This window comes from Onthophagus taurus, chromosome 1 (genome assembly GCF_036711975.1).
Source record: "Onthophagus taurus isolate NC chromosome 1, IU_Otau_3.0, whole genome shotgun sequence".
NCBI classification, from domain to species: domain Eukaryota; kingdom Metazoa; phylum Arthropoda; class Insecta; order Coleoptera; family Scarabaeidae; genus Onthophagus; species Onthophagus taurus.
In genome coordinates, this window is record NC_091966.1 from 25,130,259 (window position 1) to 25,151,104 (window position 20,846).

Here is a 20,846-nt window from a genome sequence, read left to right on the forward strand (position 1 = left end):
ATAATTTCGGTTTCTCTTACATTATGAACATGAAAATTGGTACATTAGCATTTTTTAAGACGATAAATAATAATTTAGTATTAGTTTTGATTTATCTTTCAGATGGGCTGCCTGCCTTAAAAAACTCCCTTAAAGTTGTCATATCTTTTTCATCGTTCAAATTTTTACAACTCACACAACTTGAAACAGTTTCTTAGTTATTCAAGTTGTTCTAGAAAATCAAAATTATGGGATACAGCATTACGAAGTTATAACTAAAAATAGGTTTGGCTGCCAAAATGTCTAGTTGATCGCTGTGGCCATAGTTTTTCTATTTTCAATTCCATATTACAAATATATACTTATTATACCTAAAGCAATCTGGAACAGCTATTATTTGCAATAGAACAACTCTATAAAGGACACTTTACTCTTTGAAAATTAAAGTGTTTGGAAGTTTCAGTCAGTAATTCTTGCGTCAGCTGTTTTAAATTACACATTTAAAGTAGGAAAAAATATTTTTCTGACTATACAGACATTAATTTTGCAAAATCATATCTTCTAAAAATACAGCAAAATGCAGACCTAACAAGAAAAATAATAAGTCAACAAATGAATAATCCAACTATTCGATCAACAAACAAAAATACATTGTTTGTATTATTACTATAAATGTATTATACATTATTATACATTATGTATTAAAAACTAAATATCTTTGTGTCCCACCCACACAGAGATATATTTATATATACTATACATATATTTATTATATATTTATATACTCTGCTCAAAAAAATTAGGGGAGCACTTTTCGAAGTCTGTAACTTTTTAAATAATAGTTCTAAACAAATCAAATTTGGTTTATTTCAACTACATAATATATTTAACTAAAGAAAATTACAAAAACAATGTTACAACTCCTAGTTACGTCTAGCCTACTAAAGATGACAAATGAATTCGTGTCGCCCTTATTCAGCATGGCCACTCTGTTTGACATGTTAGCAGCGATCTTTGAGTTTCCCCTTTTGTTATTCAGCGTTTATAGAATCGGTTACTGGCCAACATGTTAGAAGAGATGGACAAGGTCGAAATCGAAAAACTACGCAAAATCAAGACCGATTTCTTGTCCTTTCCTGTCTACGTACGCGTACTACCACAGCACGAGACCTCTTAAACGACCTAAGACACATGGAATAGAAATTTCTGATCAAACTGTTAGAAACAGATTAAAAGAAGCTAATTTGAAACCTAGAAGACCTCTCCGCGCATCACGCCTTACGCATTATCACAAAGCAGCGCGAATGAGGTTTGCTCTGGATCACAGAGATTGGCAACTTCGTCACTGAACGCCTGTACTGTTTACGATTTGGTCAGGGATCTGTTATGGTTTGAGCTGGAATCAGTATAGACAGAACTGATCTTGTTGATGTTCCTGGTAGACTAAATGCCATGCATTACATCGAAAACATCTTGGAGGACCATGTGGTGCGTGCTTCATATGGGGTCGGTCAAAATTTCATCCTAATGCAGGACAATGTAAAACCACATACCGCCGGTATCACCAGAAACTTTTTGCAAGAACGTGGAATTCAGGTCATGAAATGGCCGGCGTTAAGTCCTGACCTAAATCCTATTGAACACGTCCTATTCAATTGAGATAGCAAAATAGCAGTAGCTAACCATGGCAACCAACAGTTTCAGATATCAAAAATGAATCATTGTCTTAATAAAGTATGTGAAACAACTGGTTGCCATGATTACGTATGGCTGCTGCTATTTTTCTACCTCCAATGAATGGGAAAATTAGCAGCGCCGGGATTTTTCCTTTCTGTTGTTCCTGTCTTTAACGTGTAAAGGTATCCTTCCTTCTGGTTGTGTTTCATTTACATGTTACATACACATTTATATTAATTCCAATTATTATTTAATATTAATATTGTTTACATAAAAAAATTTTCGAGAAAAATTGCTTTATAACTACTTCAGATTTGTTGACATGATGAAAATAGCAGTAGCCATGAGTAACTATGGTAACCAATTATTTTAAACAATTTCCTAAGTGTCAAAAACTGATTTAGTAAGTAGTTGACCTTTTTAATACAACATATTCTGATCGCCAACTCATTAGCCAATGTATGGTGAGCCTAGCTGTGACTAAATTTAAACAGCATGGCCATCTCTCGAAGCATTTCTCGATGTCTGGCCCAGTAAATGTTGCAAGGGAAGTTCAACAAATCGTGGTTTTGGCTGGGCGTCTACCAAAGACCAAAGAAATCAAAGAAACGTTACCAAAGAAATTGACGTCCAACCGCATGCGTTCTTGTGCCCATTGACAAAATATTAATCGTATTTCAAAATCATCTCCATAAAGCTGTTGATGCAATGAAATGTGGTATGGGTGATACTTGTTGCGTTTTAATATTCTTAAAATGCTGATCTTCCATATTCCGGCGTCAAGTGCAAGTGCAAGTTATACTATCAGCAACTTTTCTGCCATTTTCTCCAAAAATAAAAATCATTTCGACTTTTTCTGCCACACTTAAGAGTATCCATGATTTATCCATGACTTAGTTTGAATACTTTGTATTAATGTAAAACGATGCAAATTTAGTTTTACCTGTTATATTTTAAAACAATTCAACTAATTAAGTCTCTGAAAGCGATATTCTGAAAATGCCGACATAAGGAGTTCCACGAACTCTTGTTTTTTATGCGTTATTCTATAATCAAATTAACAAAGGCGGAGAAATGTCGGAACCTTTTAGACCTCTTTCCAAAGGTATTTTCGACGAACCAGGTCACCCGATGTAGCTCTTCTGGATTTTTTTGTTGAGCATTCTTAAATAGTATTCTATGCATGAAGATCTAACGACAATGTATCGAAGCGGGTAGAAAAAATGTTTAAAAATTCATAAATCTTATTTGTTCTTGTTAGATTATAAACGTTAGTTAATTGTTTCTGAACAAGTTTCAATATTTTTCAAAAGATGTTTTGTCATTGTACTGGAAAAATCACAAAGTAAAATTTTTTTATTCTTTTTTTTTAATTACTTTACTTTTATCCACAGATTCAGATTTTACAATAAAATATGCAGGGTGACTGGTACATAAACGTGACTATTGAAATACGTTGTTCTAGAGCTCATTTGTAATTGATTAAGCCAAATATGCCTTATGCACAGCTGAATAGTTTAGGAGTTATTTCAATTTTTTGTTTTTTGTACATGTTCAGTACATACTCTTACAAATCTTGAAATTTAGAGAGTAATAATAGTTTCTTTGGCAATGTATTGACTTCTCTGGATAGATTACACTCTAATACACATTTTAAGTTGAAAAACATTTTAAATATTTCGATGCTTTAAAAATATAGGGTGTGAAATATTCGATTGTTAAGTTAATTTTTAAATAATGTGTTCATTTACGAGCGTTTATTTCAAAATTTTGATAATACATTTAGCGTACCAATTATTATAAAAGCTTCTCTGTTTTCTTACATTTCGAATAAGGTATTAAGCATGGCAAAATGTCTTTCGAATTACCCAATAATAAGATAACAAGTGGCGCGAATACAATTTTGACAACCTATCCAAAGTTAATAAAAGTCAAAATCGATTACACCTACTATTTATTGTTGCTTATTGGAACTAAAACATAACGTTAATTCAGACAACCATAAAAAATTAAGCAACTAACATTAAAAAAAAATTAACACAATCATGTGACATAACTTCTAACTCTAACTCAAAAACACGCAGCGCGAAACACAATTGGACCCCCCCTGTTGCAATAAGGAACCAACTGGAAAAATGCAAAACGACCTTTTTTAATTCTGAATAAATACTTAACTCATACCTATTAGTAAAAATTATGATCGGGACAAAATGAGGACCAATCAAATTATTTCCAATGAGCCCCATCCACACATTCACACTAAATTTTCTTTGGTTGCTCGATTCCTTCGTTAGATGAGGATTTTCGTCAGTCCAATAATGTAAATTATGAAGATTTGTTATACCTACTCTGTTAAACTGCGATTCGTCGGTCCATAAAATCCTTCTCAAGAAATATTCATCCTGAATGTCAGCATTTAAAAGAAACCGGCAGAATTGAATCCTTCGTTCAGGATCGCCGTCTTCAAGTGCCTGGACAGGTGTGTAATGATAAGGATGGTTGCCCATTTGTCGAAGAGTTGACCAGACTTTTCATTGTGATATCCCCAAATTAGTGCTCAAATTGTGCTCGCACCAATTGTTATCTTATTATTGGCTAATTGGAAAGACATTCTGCCATGCTTCATACCTCATTCGAAAAGTAACAAAACAGAGAAGTTTTTACAATAATTTGTATGCTGAATGTATCATCGAAATTTTGAAATAGACGCTCATGAATAAACACTTTGTTTGAAAATTAACTTAAAACCTGAATATTTCACTTCCTGTATTTTTAAACCATCGAAATATATTTACAATATTTCTTGACTTTAAATGTGTAGTAGGATGTAATCTATCCAGAGAAGTCGATACATTGCCAAAGCAACTATGCAACTACTATTTCAAGATTTGTAAGAGTGTGTACTGAACTTGTACAAAAAGCAAAAAATTGAAATATTTTCTAAATTATTCACTTTTCTATAAGGCATATTTAGCTTAATCAATTACAAGTGAGCTCTAGAACAACGTATTTCAATATTCACGTTTATTTATGTATAGGTGTCATTTAAAAAATTGGTCGTGACCTTCATATAACCTTGAAAATAAGGTCAAGGTCAAAAAATGTTATCGTCATATGGTTTCCCCCTTCGCACAGAACAACTTTCATTGGGTTCATTTTTATGTAAAATGAACCGTTTTCGAGCTTGTCTCACGTTAAATGGACCACCTGTATATAAATGACTGCCATTAAATTGTCAATAAAATAATTGTGAAAACAATCATAAGTATTCAATTATTAATTATATTATGTACATAATCATACCCTACATAAATAATAATACAATAATGATGAAAGTTTTCGCGTTATGATTAATTAAATTAAAACTGCCTGAAACCAAAGACATCCTACATGAAGTTCAAGTACGGTTGTGTCGAGTCACGCTGATAAAAAAGCCGGCTATAAATAGATGCTGTTGAGGTTGCATTGATTCATTTCGTGTGTGTTAGTCGCTACGTCGAACATATTATAACAACACATGGCTAATCGATTAGATATCGTAATATTCGGGGTTACCGGCTTTACGGGACTCAGAACCATTCCATATATTACAAATATTATAAAACAACATAATTTATCCTTAACATGGGGTGTGGCTGGAAGATCAGAGACCAAAATCAAGCGAATGTTAAAGGAACTTGGTCAAAGAAATGGTAAGTAAAAAATATCATTTCATATATTCAATATAAATACCTACATACATATTTAATTTTATTTAGAGAAACCAAATCAGTACTAAACTGTATAAACAAAAAAACATTTAAAGATTAGATTTCTCTTAATCTGTAACTAATTTTGTAAAAATCTAGAGTTAATTTTGAGTTTATTTTTATTTAGGAGTTAATTACGATAATATTCCGATTATAATCGCGGATGTAAACGATGAAAACTCCTTAATAAAGATGACTTCTCAAGCTAGGATCATCATAAATGCTTGTGGGCCTTATATTCTTTATGGTGAACAAGTGGTTAAAGCTTGTATAGAAACTGGAACTCACCATGTTGATGTTAGTGGAGAATCTATTTTTATTGAAAAAATGCAATTGTTGTACCATGAGGAGGCCAAAGCTAAAGGAATTTATATTGTAAGTGCTTGTGGAATGGATAGTATTCCAGCTGAGATGGGAATTGTTTATTTAAAAAATAATTTTGAAGGTAATGAAAGAAACATTTTACTCAAGAAATAACACTTAATATTTTTAGGAACATTGAATTCTGTTGAAACATATATGTATTCAAGCATAACAGATTTACACCTAGGTGGACCAGCAGTAAATACTGGTACATATAATTCTATAATATACATGTTATCAAACTTCTTTAAAACTCATTCTCAGCGAAAATTGTTGTTTAAAACAAAACTTCCATCAATGCAGCCAAAACTTAATATGTAATTAAAAAAGATGATGTGAATATAAGTATGTTTGATTTTTGTTTAATTTATAGGAAAATAATTCATAAAAGTGATGTGATCAATCGTTGGTGTTTACCACTACCAGAGCCAGATCTTGCTGTTATAAAAAGATCTCAACATCTTAATTATGATTTATACAATGAACGTCCTATTCAAGTTAATTGTTATTCAGGATTTGGTTCAGTATTTTTTATGATATTGGCAATGATTTATGGATTTTGGTTAGCAATGTTTAGTCAGTTTTCGTTCACCCGAAACTTATTGCTTAAAGTTTGTTACTAAATTGTTGGAAATAACATTTAAATAACCTTTATTTTTAATTTATAGTATCCCAGATTCTTTTCTTATGGAATATTTAGTCCTGAAGGACCATCTGAAGAACGTCAAGAAGCTACTATTTTCAATTTAAAATTACATGGTAAAGGTTGGTCAGAAAAGTTGAAAGATCCTCTTCTTCAACCTGATTCCCCACCAAATAAAGAAATTATTGCTAAAGTATCCGGAAAGAATCCAGGATATGGGTTAACATGTGCAGCTTTTGCACTTTCAGCTATTATGATTCTTACTGAAGCAGATAAAATGCCTGAAAAGTAATGATACAGTTATTTCAATGATTATGTTTTAATTGTTCATTTTGTTTTAGGGGCGGCGTTTATCCACCTGGAATAGCGTTTGCTAAGACTTCAATTATTGAAAAATTACAAGAAAATGGTGTTAAATTTGAGTTGTTATCTAAAAACTAATTCAAAATATTAATTATTAAATATTATTTTTGTATTAACATTTATCTTAATATATTTTTATAATTTTTAATATAATATATGTATTCACATCTAATAAGTAACCACAATTACCTATATGATTCTGGTAATAGCTCTTTTAAAGTAGGTACCTACATAAACTTTATGCATACTTAAATAAAGTAATATTAATTAATTAAATAAACGATTTTGGTATATAAATGTTAATTTAAAAATGAATATATTTTTTGTATTAATATTTTTCATAATAAATAATGTAAAAAAATGTACGTGTTAGTTAACTTTTAATTAATAGTCATTTACTATTAGAATACTAACTGAATAGTCTTTAAAATATGTCATGATCTCGTTTTTCGAGAAACTACTAATGCCAAAAACCTCAAAGCGCTATTGTCTTTTGTTTTTCCCTTACAGGCTAAAATTAAAAATGTAAAACCAACAAATGCAATTAATGAATTATCTTGGTTATTATTATAGATGGAGTATTATAACTAAGACATTATATGGACACTTTTTTACAGAGAATTTGATACGTAGTCAAAAACAATTTTTCGGTTTTAGATTTTGAGATACGACAATTTTCGTTTTTTTAAATGGAAACAATCACTGATTATTCGCTTATTAAATTCGTTATTTTTTTCTGATTACAAAAATATGGGCCTATTTCTTATTGTTTTAGAATAATGCTAAAAATAAACGTTTCTTTAGTATCGTCGAAGAAATTAAATTTACAGTTTCCTGTAAATTACGGTACTATAACTAAAAATTTATATAAAATTTACTTTATTTTCTAATATGTAACATTCTAATATGTTAAACTTTTCGTAATCCATCTTAGAAAACAGGATTTAATCTCTCATCTTAAATTATAACTAAAAATTAAAAAGACATATTTCACATTTTTTATTAATATTTAATATTATTATTAAATGACTTAGGGCCGGTTGTACCACCTCCCGATAAACTATCTAACGGATAATTACCATGGATACAGCGGTTTTAAGCGCTCTCATTGGCCAATTTATCTATCGGATAAATTTATCGGGAGTTGGTACAACCGGCCCTTAATAAATTATTGATAAACCATAGATTAAATATATAAATATACTAATATAGATGGTGGGTTCCCCACCTTAAAATGAAACGTTGTTTTTAGTTCAGACTACCCTCATTTAGCGCTAGTAGCGCGGTAGCGTTCTATCCGGGAATTTGAAAAATCTTTAGAATTAGGTTTTTGGTTTTTGTTTTAAAATTTAATTATTAATTATTTACCATTTATTGCCACAGACAAAAATACAAAATTACATAAGATACACTTAACTTAAACTGTATCAGCAAATGGATCATTTTATCGCATAAGCGATCTCTGCCAAATGACCCAGCCTCTCTGCCACAACCATGCATGATAAAATTTTACAGAAACACATTCACTATAAGCAAAAACTGTTCATTTTGTTTATAGAGAATTTGTTTCTGCAAAATTTCAACATACACTACACAGTTTTAAAACGAAATGTTGTTAAGTCAAAAACATTTTATATTTATTTAACGTTTTATTGATTTTATACTTCCTATGATGACGTATTTGATACGTATGTGTGCGTAAAGTGGCGGTAGTACTAGAATACGAAAATTAAGAAATATTAATTAGAATCAATTAAATAAATAAAAACGAAGTATGTATTTCTTATTTTATTATACAGTGTTTCTAAATTGATGTGAAATTGGTGTGTCTTTCATATAACTTTTTGTTCAAAACCCCTTCTCCTCCAAGTTATAGCCCTCTAAAATTAAGGGGAAAATCTGCAACTTTCTTATCTCTTGACATTTTACAACTAACAAATTGTTAATTTGACATAACTTCATTTCTTTGATTAATAATAATCAATCTCTGAATTAATTCACTTGAGCCTATGTATTATTTTATTTTTTTTTGTGATCAAACTAACAATTTTAGGAGAAAATGTCAAGAGACAAAAAAGTTGCGTATTGAATCCCACTATTTAAATCAAGTTTTTAAATAGAAAAATGTAGACGTATTAAAAAGTTCTAATGCAAAGTATTATGGGGTTGGTTTTTTCAGCCTCTTGTAATAACATTTTCCGGTTACAAAAATCGTCATTTTATTAACAACAGTTACCTACCAAATTTCAATCTTCTAAATTCCTCCATAGTGGATTTATTAAATAAAAACAATTTTTTCCCCTAACTTTAGAGTACTGTAACTCGGCGGGGAAGGGGTTTTGAACAAAAACTTATAGGACTCTCCTTAATTTTTGCTGAAAAATCACTCCTTGAAATCTTTCGCATTAATTTAGAAACAGCCTATTATATTAATGAACTTTTTTAAGGTGACTTTATTGTGTTGACTGAACATAATGAAAATCATGAATACATAATAACAAAAAACATAACAAATCCTGCTAACTACTTATAATTGCAAATTACAAATTACTTATGTTGTAAAATAGTAACTTTATTGCTTATTTTAATTATGCATGGAAAGGGACACGATTGCTGAAAAAAACTAAAATGACTTTTGTTTATGGAGCAGTCAGAGATATTAATGTTGCCCAAAATTTATTCGAACATAGATTTCTAGACAGACACATCCTATCTTGTGTAAGATCTTCAATAGAGAAGAAGGCGCTACAAGAAATTCAATGTTTAAGCTGTTACTCTGCTGTATCCCAACGTAGTGTACTTAGATTTTTACATTGCCATAAATTTCACCAGTACGCTGTTTGCATCAAGAGCTTCAGGAATGATATCTAAAAGCCAATTTCATTTTGTCATTGGATGCAAATATGCTTTATTGGTTACTAGAAAACTTTTATTGGTTACGTGAAACGAATTACTAACGACGTTGGGCAGTTAATATGTTGTGTGAGATTATAGGTAACTTTTCAATTGGCCCTTTCTTCGAAAAACATGTTTATCAAAAAACATGTACCCTTTAGCGATTACAGTATTGACAATGTCAGTATTTACAATACAACCGTCAATCCTCGTGGTAACCAGTCTCAATACTTCACTACCTTACACGATCAATATTATTGTCAATAGTTTTGTCAATAAGTTTGCTCAATAAGTTACCTTTTTACCACGAACAGGGTGAATTTACGTAGTTTTACTCGGTTATTTGCCGGTTTTTCCTTTCCAAATAAGGATAATCGTACAAAAGCTTGGGTAGCTATTATTTTGGCGCTTGGAACTACTCTTCGAGTGAAACGCAAACACTGGATGAAAGAATGGTTGAAGAAGAGAGATGAATATTCTTATCTAGTACTGTTGATAGAAATCAACCTGTGCGATGTTGATGATTTCAAGAACTACTTTTGAATGGATGAAAGTTCCTTTAACAAACTGTTACAGATGGTTGGACCATTTTTAAAAAGACAGGATCGCAATATGAGAGAAAGTACAAGTGTTAGGGAAAGATTAGCCTTAACACTGTGGTACTTGGCCACAGAAAGAAATTTTGAAGACTTGAAGTTTTCTGTTATAATGTCCCCAGCAACTATCAGCAAAGCTGTAATAGAAACCTGTGAAACCTTTATATATGTCCTACAAAACCAACTGAATGAACTGGATGAACCAACAGTATCTTCATCATATTGAACTGTTTGAACTGAACTGAGTGTAATGTAGAAAATAAGAATTAAACCTGTTTTCAAATCATCTGAGTTAACCCTTTAACGGTTAGTGGCTTCTATAGAGATCACTTATCAATAAGGTCAAATAGCTGCATTACCACAACTAAATCGCTTCTAAAAACGAAAAAAAAATAATTTGCCCTTTAAAGGCTTAAAATAACATATATTATGTTTTTCAGTGTGTTGATAGACATGTTTTGTTATTGTTACAATTAAATAAAGGTAGGTATTTAATTTTGAATGTTGAATTTATTACACTGACAATGAGTATTGATGGAAATATTGGCGCCAACCCTACACGGTCAACTCAGGTACTTTGTACATCTAGGGCATTGAGGTCTTATATATAATCTAGAGTGCGTATGCTGTTGTCCCCACCACGCCTAAAATGAAGCCAGAAAGGTCGCCATGTTAGATGTACCAACTTAGCGGGAAATTCGAAATTCTTATATATACTTATGCAAGAATTTATATTATTATAAACTGGAAAGACAGAAAATAATAACCAAAACAAAACACATTAAGTTTTTATTAATAAATAATTATATAATATTTTAAAAGAACTTAATAATTTTTAACAAAGCCCTTGTAATTAACCTTTTGCTTATAAATAATTGTTAGTGTTAAGAACTGAACATTAATAATAAATTTTATTTGAACTTCATTGTTAATTTCAAGTCAAGTAACCAGAAACATTTTATGGACTGTTGTAAATAATCTTCCAACCTACCAAATTATAAACAACATATGTGAAACAAAAAGAATTCGAAAATCTTCAACAAAAATAAAATTTTAATAAAAATAACAATATGTTTATGAGAATTGTGAGATTATAATTGTAGGCACAATAGAGACTTCAAACTATAGCTAAGTTCAGGTCGGTACAACCAACATGTCTAACTTTCTGATTACATCCACCACCACCACATACGCACTCTAGATTATATATAAGACCTCAATGATCTAGGGACTTTAGCGACCATAAGTCACCCTGCCATCTAGGCATCACGACCACGAACTAAATTCTTTGGATAACTGTGTATATCTATAAACAAGGGTTATAGTACCGTAATTTACAGGAAACAGTAAATTTAATTTCTTTGACGACACTAAAAAAAAGTTTATTTTTAGTTTTATTCTAAAACAATAAAAAATAGACCTGCAAAACAATATATTTTTGTAATCAGAAAAAAAATAACGAATTTAATAAGCGAATAATCAGTGGTTGTTTCCATTTAAAAAAACGAAAATTGTCATGATATCTCAAAATCTAAAACTGGAAATTTTTTTTGACTACGTCTTGAAATACTTTGTAAAAAAGTGCTAAAAAATTGCACATGCTGGTTTTACGATATTTTCAATTTTGGCCTCTAGAGGAAAAACAAAATACAATAGCGCTTTGAGGTTTTTGACATTAGCAGTTTCTCGAAAAACGAGATCATGACATGTAAGCTACTTTTTTTCTAACTCTTATAGTTTCCTAGATAGCCTATTCGGACATCGAATTTGAACCACTCTGTACATACTTATTGATTGAAAACGTTACGCAAATACAAGTACAAGTGTTGAACAAACATATGTTTAAATGTAAAACTGAGAGTAGGAATTTAGTAGATCTCATCAACATGTTAATAGCCACTACTTAGTGGTCGATGTCTTTATACAGGCTGGTCCATTTAACGCGAGACAAGCGATTATCTCGAAACCACTTCATTTTACATAAAAATGAACCAAATGAAAGTTGTTCTGTGCAAAGGGGGAAACCATATAACGATAACATTGTTTGACCTTGACCTTATTTCCAAGGGCATACGAAGGTCACGACAATTTTTTTAAATGGCACCCTATGTTTTTGATTGCAAAATCTAAATCTATGGATAAAAGTTACATAATTAAAAAAAAAATTACCGTGTGGTTTTGCCAGTACGATGATTCAAATAATTTTAAATATTGTTTATTTATAAAAAAATGATTAAACTATACTATTAATCAACAACAAGTATAAAATTTATAATAAATGTTCAAATATTTCCCCACCCACTTCAATACATTTATTAACCCTTCTATTAAAACTTTTTTTACATCTTAAAAGATTTTCTTGGCTACTATTTCTGCATGCGTTTCTTATCCGCTCTTTCATGCTTTTTGGCGTAGTCGGTACTTCGCGATAAACATTATCCTTTTGTGGGGCGTCTCCACAAGAAAATAATCAAGAGGTGTTAAATCAGGTGATATTGTATATCCATATTGCGAGGACTATGTATAATTAAGAAATAGATGAAGGTAATAGAAACTTCTTTCTCGCTAAATAATTTTAATTTAATTTACTCAAAAAACCGGTTTTCGGCCATAATTAGGCCATCATCAGTTTGAATCTACAAAACAAAATAGAAATTGTGAATACATATTCGAACTACATTACATTTTAAAATCTATTCTTTACAAAAACAGATGAAAATAAAATATAAAACTTACAGTCAAAGTTCTTAAAAAAGATCGTCAAACCATGACAATTACACCAAGTAAAAGTTATTATTATTATTGAGCACATCAACACAAGCTAAAAAGAGACGAAACACTGATAGGCAAAACGATGTGATAAAATATTAAAAAACTTCAACTCGATCCTCTATATAAGAAAAATCCCAACACATATTTTTAAATCCATACCTTTTGACCATTGCCTTATACAAATGAAACCCATATTCTCCAAATATAACATTTCCTTAACTTTTTCAAATAGAAACACAATAGTTAACCTTGTATCTAACCATAATCTAAAACTTAATAAATTGGACACAAGTGGCGTTTACTCGATTAATTGTCTTAACTGTGACTCTATACAGGATGTCCCGAAACTCAACGTTAAGCAGGCACCGGGTGACAGGCCAACTCATACCTGTTCTGGTAAAAATAAGAAAAAAATTCTATGTCTCTTAGTTAAGTGGTAATAGACATATTTTTGAAAATGTTTAAAATCGTTTCCGTACATCATATCTTTAGGTATTTCGGTCAGAAATAGCTAAAGTTCCCAGAGTTTGTAACCATATCGTATTGGCTTGCCGTTTATGAACTTTTAGTAAGTGGTGAGTGGTGATCGTAATATCTTACAATCATTTCATTTATGGACACATTTTCTTAAGAATAGTATTTCTTAAATTTTGAAAACTTACATTTACTATGTCTAACAACGGTCTAATCTTAAACGATTTATCGCCCTTACTTTCATTAGCTTCGGCATTATTCTGAAAATGTATGTAAGACTTTATTTGACGATAGCCATTTTTGCTCATAGCATTTTTCATAATATTTTTAACTACCCCCTAAATACAAAAAAAAGACAATAAAAATTTTGTTCTCATCTTTTGTGAACTGTGGTATAACCGGAAGTGCTAGAAATCTGAAAATATTTTAGTCGAAAAGAACGCAATTGATAATTGTTAAGTCTGAATTCTTAAATTTTTATTTTGGCCAGAACCCCAGAAACGTCTAATGATCGATCTCGCTGAGACACCTGTATACGTACACAGTTTAACATCAAATTTTTTTTCTCGAAAACCGTTAAAAAACCGGTTTCGGTGTTTTGAAAATTGATAAAAATACTTAGAACTGTGTTCTATTATGTGGTAGAATTTGGTTTAATTCGAAGGTGCCCATCAGGGCGAAAACATCCCTTTTTCGGGGGTGTGGGTTGAAAAATTTTTTTTTAACCAAATGGGTGTTGTAAGCTGTTCTTCAGTGTAAGAGTGACCTGTGTATGAAATTTGGTGACCCAAATCGTATTGGTTACGGAGTTATTAGTGTTTTAAGTTTATGGCTGGAATTTATGGATAACTTCACACCAGTTAATAATTTTTGTCTATTATAGAGCAAGAGTATCAATTTTTTAATATTGTTTAAAACAACGTAATTTGTTCAGATAGATATTGATCTTATTTATGGTTTTTCTTATGAAAATCACAATTAATTGGGTGTTATTTAGTTAGTACTAGACCCTAGTAAGTGTACAACTTCCACAGCCAGCTATAAAGAAAACATTTTTTTAAATAATAGCAGTGCAATGTAACATATTTTATTTTTTTACGCTAAAACTATTACCTGTAAGGAAAAATCTAAAGAGACAAAAAAGTACCAATAATGAATAAGCTTTACAACCCATATTTTTTATGTTAATATTCCATGCCGTTAAAAAGTTGTTAGAAAAAAATCAAAGGGGTTGTGAATTATATCCCCTTAGAGGGCGCTAGGGAAGTTTAAGGTATGGTTGAAAATAAGCTGTTAACCAGTAGTACATACATACAAAATTTCAAATTCTACGGTTTACTTATACCCGAAATAAAAGATACTCAAATATTGGGCTCAACTTTGACAGCTCATAGCTCGAAAAAAAAAGAGTTGCGACCCTATATTTATATAAAAAATTTGTGTTATTTTGGCAAGTATTACGTCCTAGTAAAGTTTCCCGATTAAAAACTGAACCACCCTGTATATTGGGCAGCCGATTAAAAGTGTGTTTTATCAATTTGAACTTCAAAAATCTAGATAATCAGATGCATATCTTGCTGAGAAAGTGTTAAAACGTAAAAAGAATATGCTGCATGTAAAATGGTTAGGTTTTGTAAGGTTTTTAAGATAATATTATTTAATTTTTAAGTTTTATAAATTATAATCTTTTTTAAAAAATCTACATGGAATATTTTATTTTATAAACAAATTGATATTAAAAACCATAAAAACCGACTCTTCCTGGAGATAATGAGAATTATTCATATTAAAACCACGACCTTCCTGTAGTCATTAATTTTTAGATATTATCTCTTGGTATAAATTGAGTGTTTTACGTTTTTTAAAGTTAGTTTAAAGTTTGTTATGTAACACATCATGCCTAACAACGAGAATGAGTACGCCCCAATCCCCTGGGATCTAATCCAGGGGATTTATGATTTGTATCAATCAAATGATTGTTACACCGTTATACCTATACTAGAATTAATTTTTCCATATGTAATATTAATTTTTTAACCTATAATGATTCTGACTACAAATGGTTGTATTGAGGACTTGCTCGTCCAAGGGGAGCACAATTTATAGTTATGTGACCCCCACCGACTATTTACTCATTGCGAGGAGCGTTTTTTTTTACTGTGTAAGTATTTTTTCTTTTTATTTTAATTTTTTATTAATTTTTCTTATAGTCAGTTGGTTTTTATACTTTTATTTTATTTTATTTATAGTCGGAGGAGTAATGCCACTCAACCCATTAGTCATGGTCGATTTAACCGCTGAAGGTAATGTGGTATTGTTGAAGGTTGTTAGGTTTTAAAATGGATGAGTTTTTTTCCCAACTACATGTGAATGTATGTATTTTACCCAAAGGTTCGTACAATTCTGCCTCTTACAAAAGAGTAATCAAAAGTATTACAGTAATACTGCTTACCACGGTAATATGGTTCAACGGACGATGACCTGATACTTAATTAATTTGCTAAGCATACATTTTATAGTTTAAACGTTTTATAATTTATTTAAATAATTATTAATATATTACAGTAATGATTACTCTGTTAGTTTTTTACTTTTTAATTAATTTTATTTGTTTACAGACGAAGTGATCGATCTAACAGCAGACAGCGGGAACATTGATGTCGGAACTAATTCTCTGATATATTACCGCAGAAAACGTTTTAGCGGTAATTGATATATTTTTTCTTTTTACTTTAATTTTTATTAATTCTTCTCATAATCAGTTGATTTTTATACTTTTATTTCATTTTATGTTTTCATTTTTGAAAATTATTTATACTGTTTGTGTATGAAATCGGTTTTATTTAAAAAGCAGCTCATCTTCAGAAGTTTCAATCATGAAATTTTTACCGTTTTATAAAATAAATTAGTCCTATCACCTCATGACTCTAAGCGGTGGATTGATTCTGATAGTATCAATACATTAGCTTGGAGTCACCGTAATATTATTATTAATAAATCAGTGTTTATTTATGTATGTAATCTATATAGCTTTACGGTTTATGTATGTTATCATTGTTATCAATATTGCTTTGCGGTTTTTATCTCTATAAAGCTTTGTGGTTTTTATAGTGAAAAAATATGTATAAAATCTCACGACGTTATTTTCATAGTTTTAGTTTAAGTTATTTAAGTTTTCTATTGAAATTAAAAACGTATCAATTTCTTTCATTAGTGATTATCAATTAAAAATATGTTAAAAATTAAAAAGTATGTAACAATGTATAATGAACAAGTAGACCTCGTATAAATTAAAGAGTGAAAAACTCAATCAATTTCTAATAAATTTTGGCCAAATAAAAATTTGCCAAAAGTAAAATGTTAAACGTTGAGTTTATTTTATAAATTATAGAATAAACATATAAAGGGGTAAGGAATTTGGGAATTAAAATTGGGTTTTTAAGTTATATTCATTTTTATTTTCTTTTCACCTGGGTAATTCAATTAAACAAATTTTGCACTTAAAGGTGAAATGTGTTTATTATTAGAGTAAACCGGTAGAGTACCGGTTTCGCTCTTTTGGAGCATCCTCAGGAGTTCCTAAAGTTATAAATTAGTTATTATTACAACATTTTCTATTATAATATAATTTTCTAAAACATTTTAACTTACGTCAATTCAGTTTTTGAAAATGTTTTGTTAAAGTAATTCGCTATTAAAAATGTAAATGTTAATTCTTAAACATGTGCTATCATAAATTACCTTTATTATATTTTTGGTTATGTTGAAGCTGTCAATGGTATATTTTCTATTTTAATGTTGTAATCTATCAGATGTGATTGTCGTGTATTCAATTTAAATTTTCTTGAATAGTATAGATAGAGCAGCTATTTTAAAGTTCGGGAGGTTTTCGTGGAGGTGTATATGGTTGTTTGAGATAGGTATATAGTGGTCTTCTTGTATAGGTATAATCGGCAATGTCCAGTAAAGACACCCATTAGAACTTTTATGCTGCTATGAGCAAGTCCTAAAAAGTTCCCGGGTTTGCCAGTGGCGATGTTAATAAACACCTTAGCATGTTTCATTCCAGGAGAACTGGTCCACAGTAGGCGAAGTCTTTCTTAAGCCCACAGTCCAATCCTATATTTGGCTATCCCAAATGATAAACGAACTGCTGATTCCGGCCCCACAAACGCTTTAGAGCTGCCCTTTCGTGCTAGCTCATCTGCCGCTTCATTGCCCGCAACCACAGAGTGACCCGGGACCCAGATCAGAGAAGCTCTGTTATCACAACTCAGTGTGTTTAATGTTTTCTTGTAATCATTATCCAGAGCCGACACCGTTTTCACGGTTTGAGGCGCCTGGAGAGCGGCTTGACTGTCTGAGAAAATTCGTACTATCATGTTCTTCACCCCTCCCTCAAGAAGGATTTTAACACCCATGTTAAGAGGATAACCTATTAGTAAAAACAACGAATACCATTTTATTCAGCCATCGTTTAACATTTTTGTATGTTTGTTACATCAAAATTTCTATTCTTTTATATAGTTTTTAGTGATGCATTTAGTTTTTTCAAAAAATGTCGCGTAACGTTTCTAAAATCACGTTTTAAAAAATTTTTAAAAACGGAATGCATCACGAGGTAGTGAAATGTAAAGTAAATCATATTTAAACAGTTCAATTTTTTTATTAAATGCAGCAAATTTAAATAAAATGGGTTTAAAACGTGTAGTCGGTTTTGATTGCTTGCGGAGTATAAATACGGCAACATCGCAAATATTGCTCCGTCCCAAACATTGCCCGAGACATAGTGGAGCTCGGTATTCTCAGTAACCGAGACGTCGGCGTAGTGTATCCCAAGAAAAACAAACCTGAAGCGATTAATATTTTCGGATAGATCAAAAAATTTGTATATCAATAATTTAAATTTAAACATTTAATTTACGTAGAATGCAAAACAATGTCTAAATGTGGCAATAAATTTTTAATAATGAGAATATTTGCATAATTATCTGATCATCTACTATTAGATTAATTATTAAAATAAATACAAAATAAAAATATAAAGAAGCACCAAAGGTATATTTTAAAATAAATAATACAATATAAATAATAAAAAAATATATTAACTCATAAAAAACTAAAAATTATCTTAATAACAATTTTTAAATTTTTTTAAACATTTTCTGATATAAGGGTACTAAAATTTTATATCATCGTAAAGAGAAAAACAATCTCTATCAAATGAGCCTAACGAAAGGGTACATTGCCATTTAAAAAAATTCAAGTGTTATTCGTTGCTCATTTGTTTTCTGAAATATAAACAATTGAATGCTGTCTTATTATGGCAAATAAAATATTAAACAACTTTTGTATAAAATGTTTTTTTATAAAGTCAACATTTACCGAGATATACAGGGTGTCCCGTTAAGCGTACGGAGCGGCTGTATCTCTAGAACGGTAAGGCCAAGAGGTTTGGGAAAAAAATCATTATAAGCAAAGTGACCAAGAGAAATAGCTGGAAATTATTTTGAAGTTCGTAATTCGACCGCTAGGGGGCGTAACTACCATTGAGAAACATAAAGTTGCCGCTATCTCAGAAACTTAGACGATGAGCTATAACTTTGACAACATCATTTAATAGCTTGGATAATACCGCATCGCTTTTGTTTTGCGATGTTTCTCATATCTGTCATAATAAGGGAGGGGGAGGCCAATGCGTTTTCATATGTTTACATTTTAATATCTCCTAGACCATTCAACCGATTTGAATGTTTTCGGTGTTGTTTGAAAGAGCATTTTATGCTCTTTTTAAAGATATTTTCACTAAGACCGTCTGCTTTAAAACAAATGAGCTAGAGGACGTTATCTGCAGCGATTACATATTTTTGTGATTTTTGAAGAAAAGTTAAATGGAACGATACTATTTACTTCACAGACCCTTAGTAACCTTAAAATTTGCTAAATTTTAGTGAAAACCGCATCTCGATATCGCCACCCGTTCTCGAGTTATAGAAGAAAATGTTAAAAACTCGAGTGCCATCAATCGGATTCAGTTACCTCATCGAGAAAAGCAAATCACATTACCATGGTAACTGTAAACATGTCATTTACTAACGCAGAAGCGTATGATAGAGCGTATGATGATTTATTTTCAATGTTTCGAATACGATGCAACTGCATGGCAAAAATGTGCAATGCAATTACGACAAAGAAAGACATTTTTCTCTAGAAGTGTTTTTAAGATTGACTTAGCGATTACGGAAAACTGGCAACGTGTAGCCCATTCAGACATCTCTATGAATTCGTAAATCATATTGGTGCGCAATGTGATCCCACATAATCTGGGAACTCCGAAAACAATTGTCCACAAGAGTTCTCAAGAGAATAATATCTCCACCACGTTGTTTTACATCAGGCCTTAACAGATACCGATTATGATAACAGACTGAACTATTACCATTGACTTTTAAATATGATTTGGGCAAATCCAAACCTTTTATCACAAATGCTATGGATGCATGAAGCATCTGTCCACAAGCTGATGTAAACTTGCATAATATGCATTCCTGGTTCGAGAAAAACCCACATTGCTTTCACCCCTTTATCTATTGGGTAGACTAAACGACCTGACTTTTCAAGAAAAACCAGTAACCAGGGAAAATATGACAAAACACTAAATACCAGTAGAAACGTATCTAGGGCCGAGACTTAAGCAGCGCTTTTTTTTCGTCGAAACTAGATTAAATAAATGCATCGAGGTTTATGAAAGGCATTTAGCACATTAGTGAGTTATTTTTGCCAAAAATTTAAGTTATTCTAAGTGTTTTGGTTTATTTTGTTTTATTATCATTGTTGATGTCTCATTGATCCGTTGGCTTTTCAACACGCCTCAAAAGTAGTTTTGAAGCAGTTCTAAGCTTGGATAAAGTGTTCTAGAAGGTTCTAGATAATAAAATTAGTGTTCTCTCTTATTTGTTTCTTAAGGTAACTTGATCCGATTAAGATATACGAATTTTTAACATTTTCTTTTATAATTCGAGAATGGATGGAGATATCGAGATTCGGTTTTCACTAATATTTAGCAAATTTTATGGTGATTAACGATCTGTGAAGTAAATAGTACCGATCCATTTAACTTTTTTTCAAAAATCACAAAAATATGTAACCGCTGCAGATAACGCCCTCTAGCTTATTTGTTTTAAACCAAGCGGTCTTTCTGAAAATATCTTTTAAAAGAGCATGAAATGTTCTTTCAAACAAGACCAAAAATATTTAAATCGGTTGAATGGTCCAGGAGATATTAAAATGTAAACATTTGAAAACGCATTGGCCTCCCTTTCCCTTATTATGACA

General features: G+C 30.8%; 1 protein-coding gene and 1 long non-coding RNA gene across 2 annotated transcripts; both read left to right on the forward strand.

Annotated features, from left to right (window-relative positions):
* The first annotated feature begins 5,092 nt into the window (after positions 1 to 5,092).
* LOC111419494 (saccharopine dehydrogenase-like oxidoreductase) lies at positions 5,093 to 7,139 on the forward strand. Its single transcript, XM_023052308.2, has 6 exons — positions 5,093 to 5,348; positions 5,533 to 5,850; positions 5,899 to 6,085; positions 6,142 to 6,379; positions 6,437 to 6,699; positions 6,753 to 7,139. The coding sequence occupies exons 1-6, from the start codon at positions 5,174 to 5,176 to the stop codon at positions 6,850 to 6,852; spliced, it is 1,281 nt and encodes a 426-aa protein (XP_022908076.1). The 5' UTR covers positions 5,093 to 5,173; the 3' UTR covers positions 6,853 to 7,139.
* An 8,086-nt stretch (positions 7,140 to 15,225) lies between these two features.
* On the forward strand, positions 15,226 to 16,957 carry LOC111419496 (uncharacterized). The gene is made up of 2 exons (XR_002706959.2): positions 15,226 to 15,672; positions 15,761 to 16,957. It is a non-coding gene; the product is annotated as an uncharacterized lncRNA (long non-coding RNA).
* Positions 16,958 to 20,846: the final 3,889 nt, after the last annotated feature.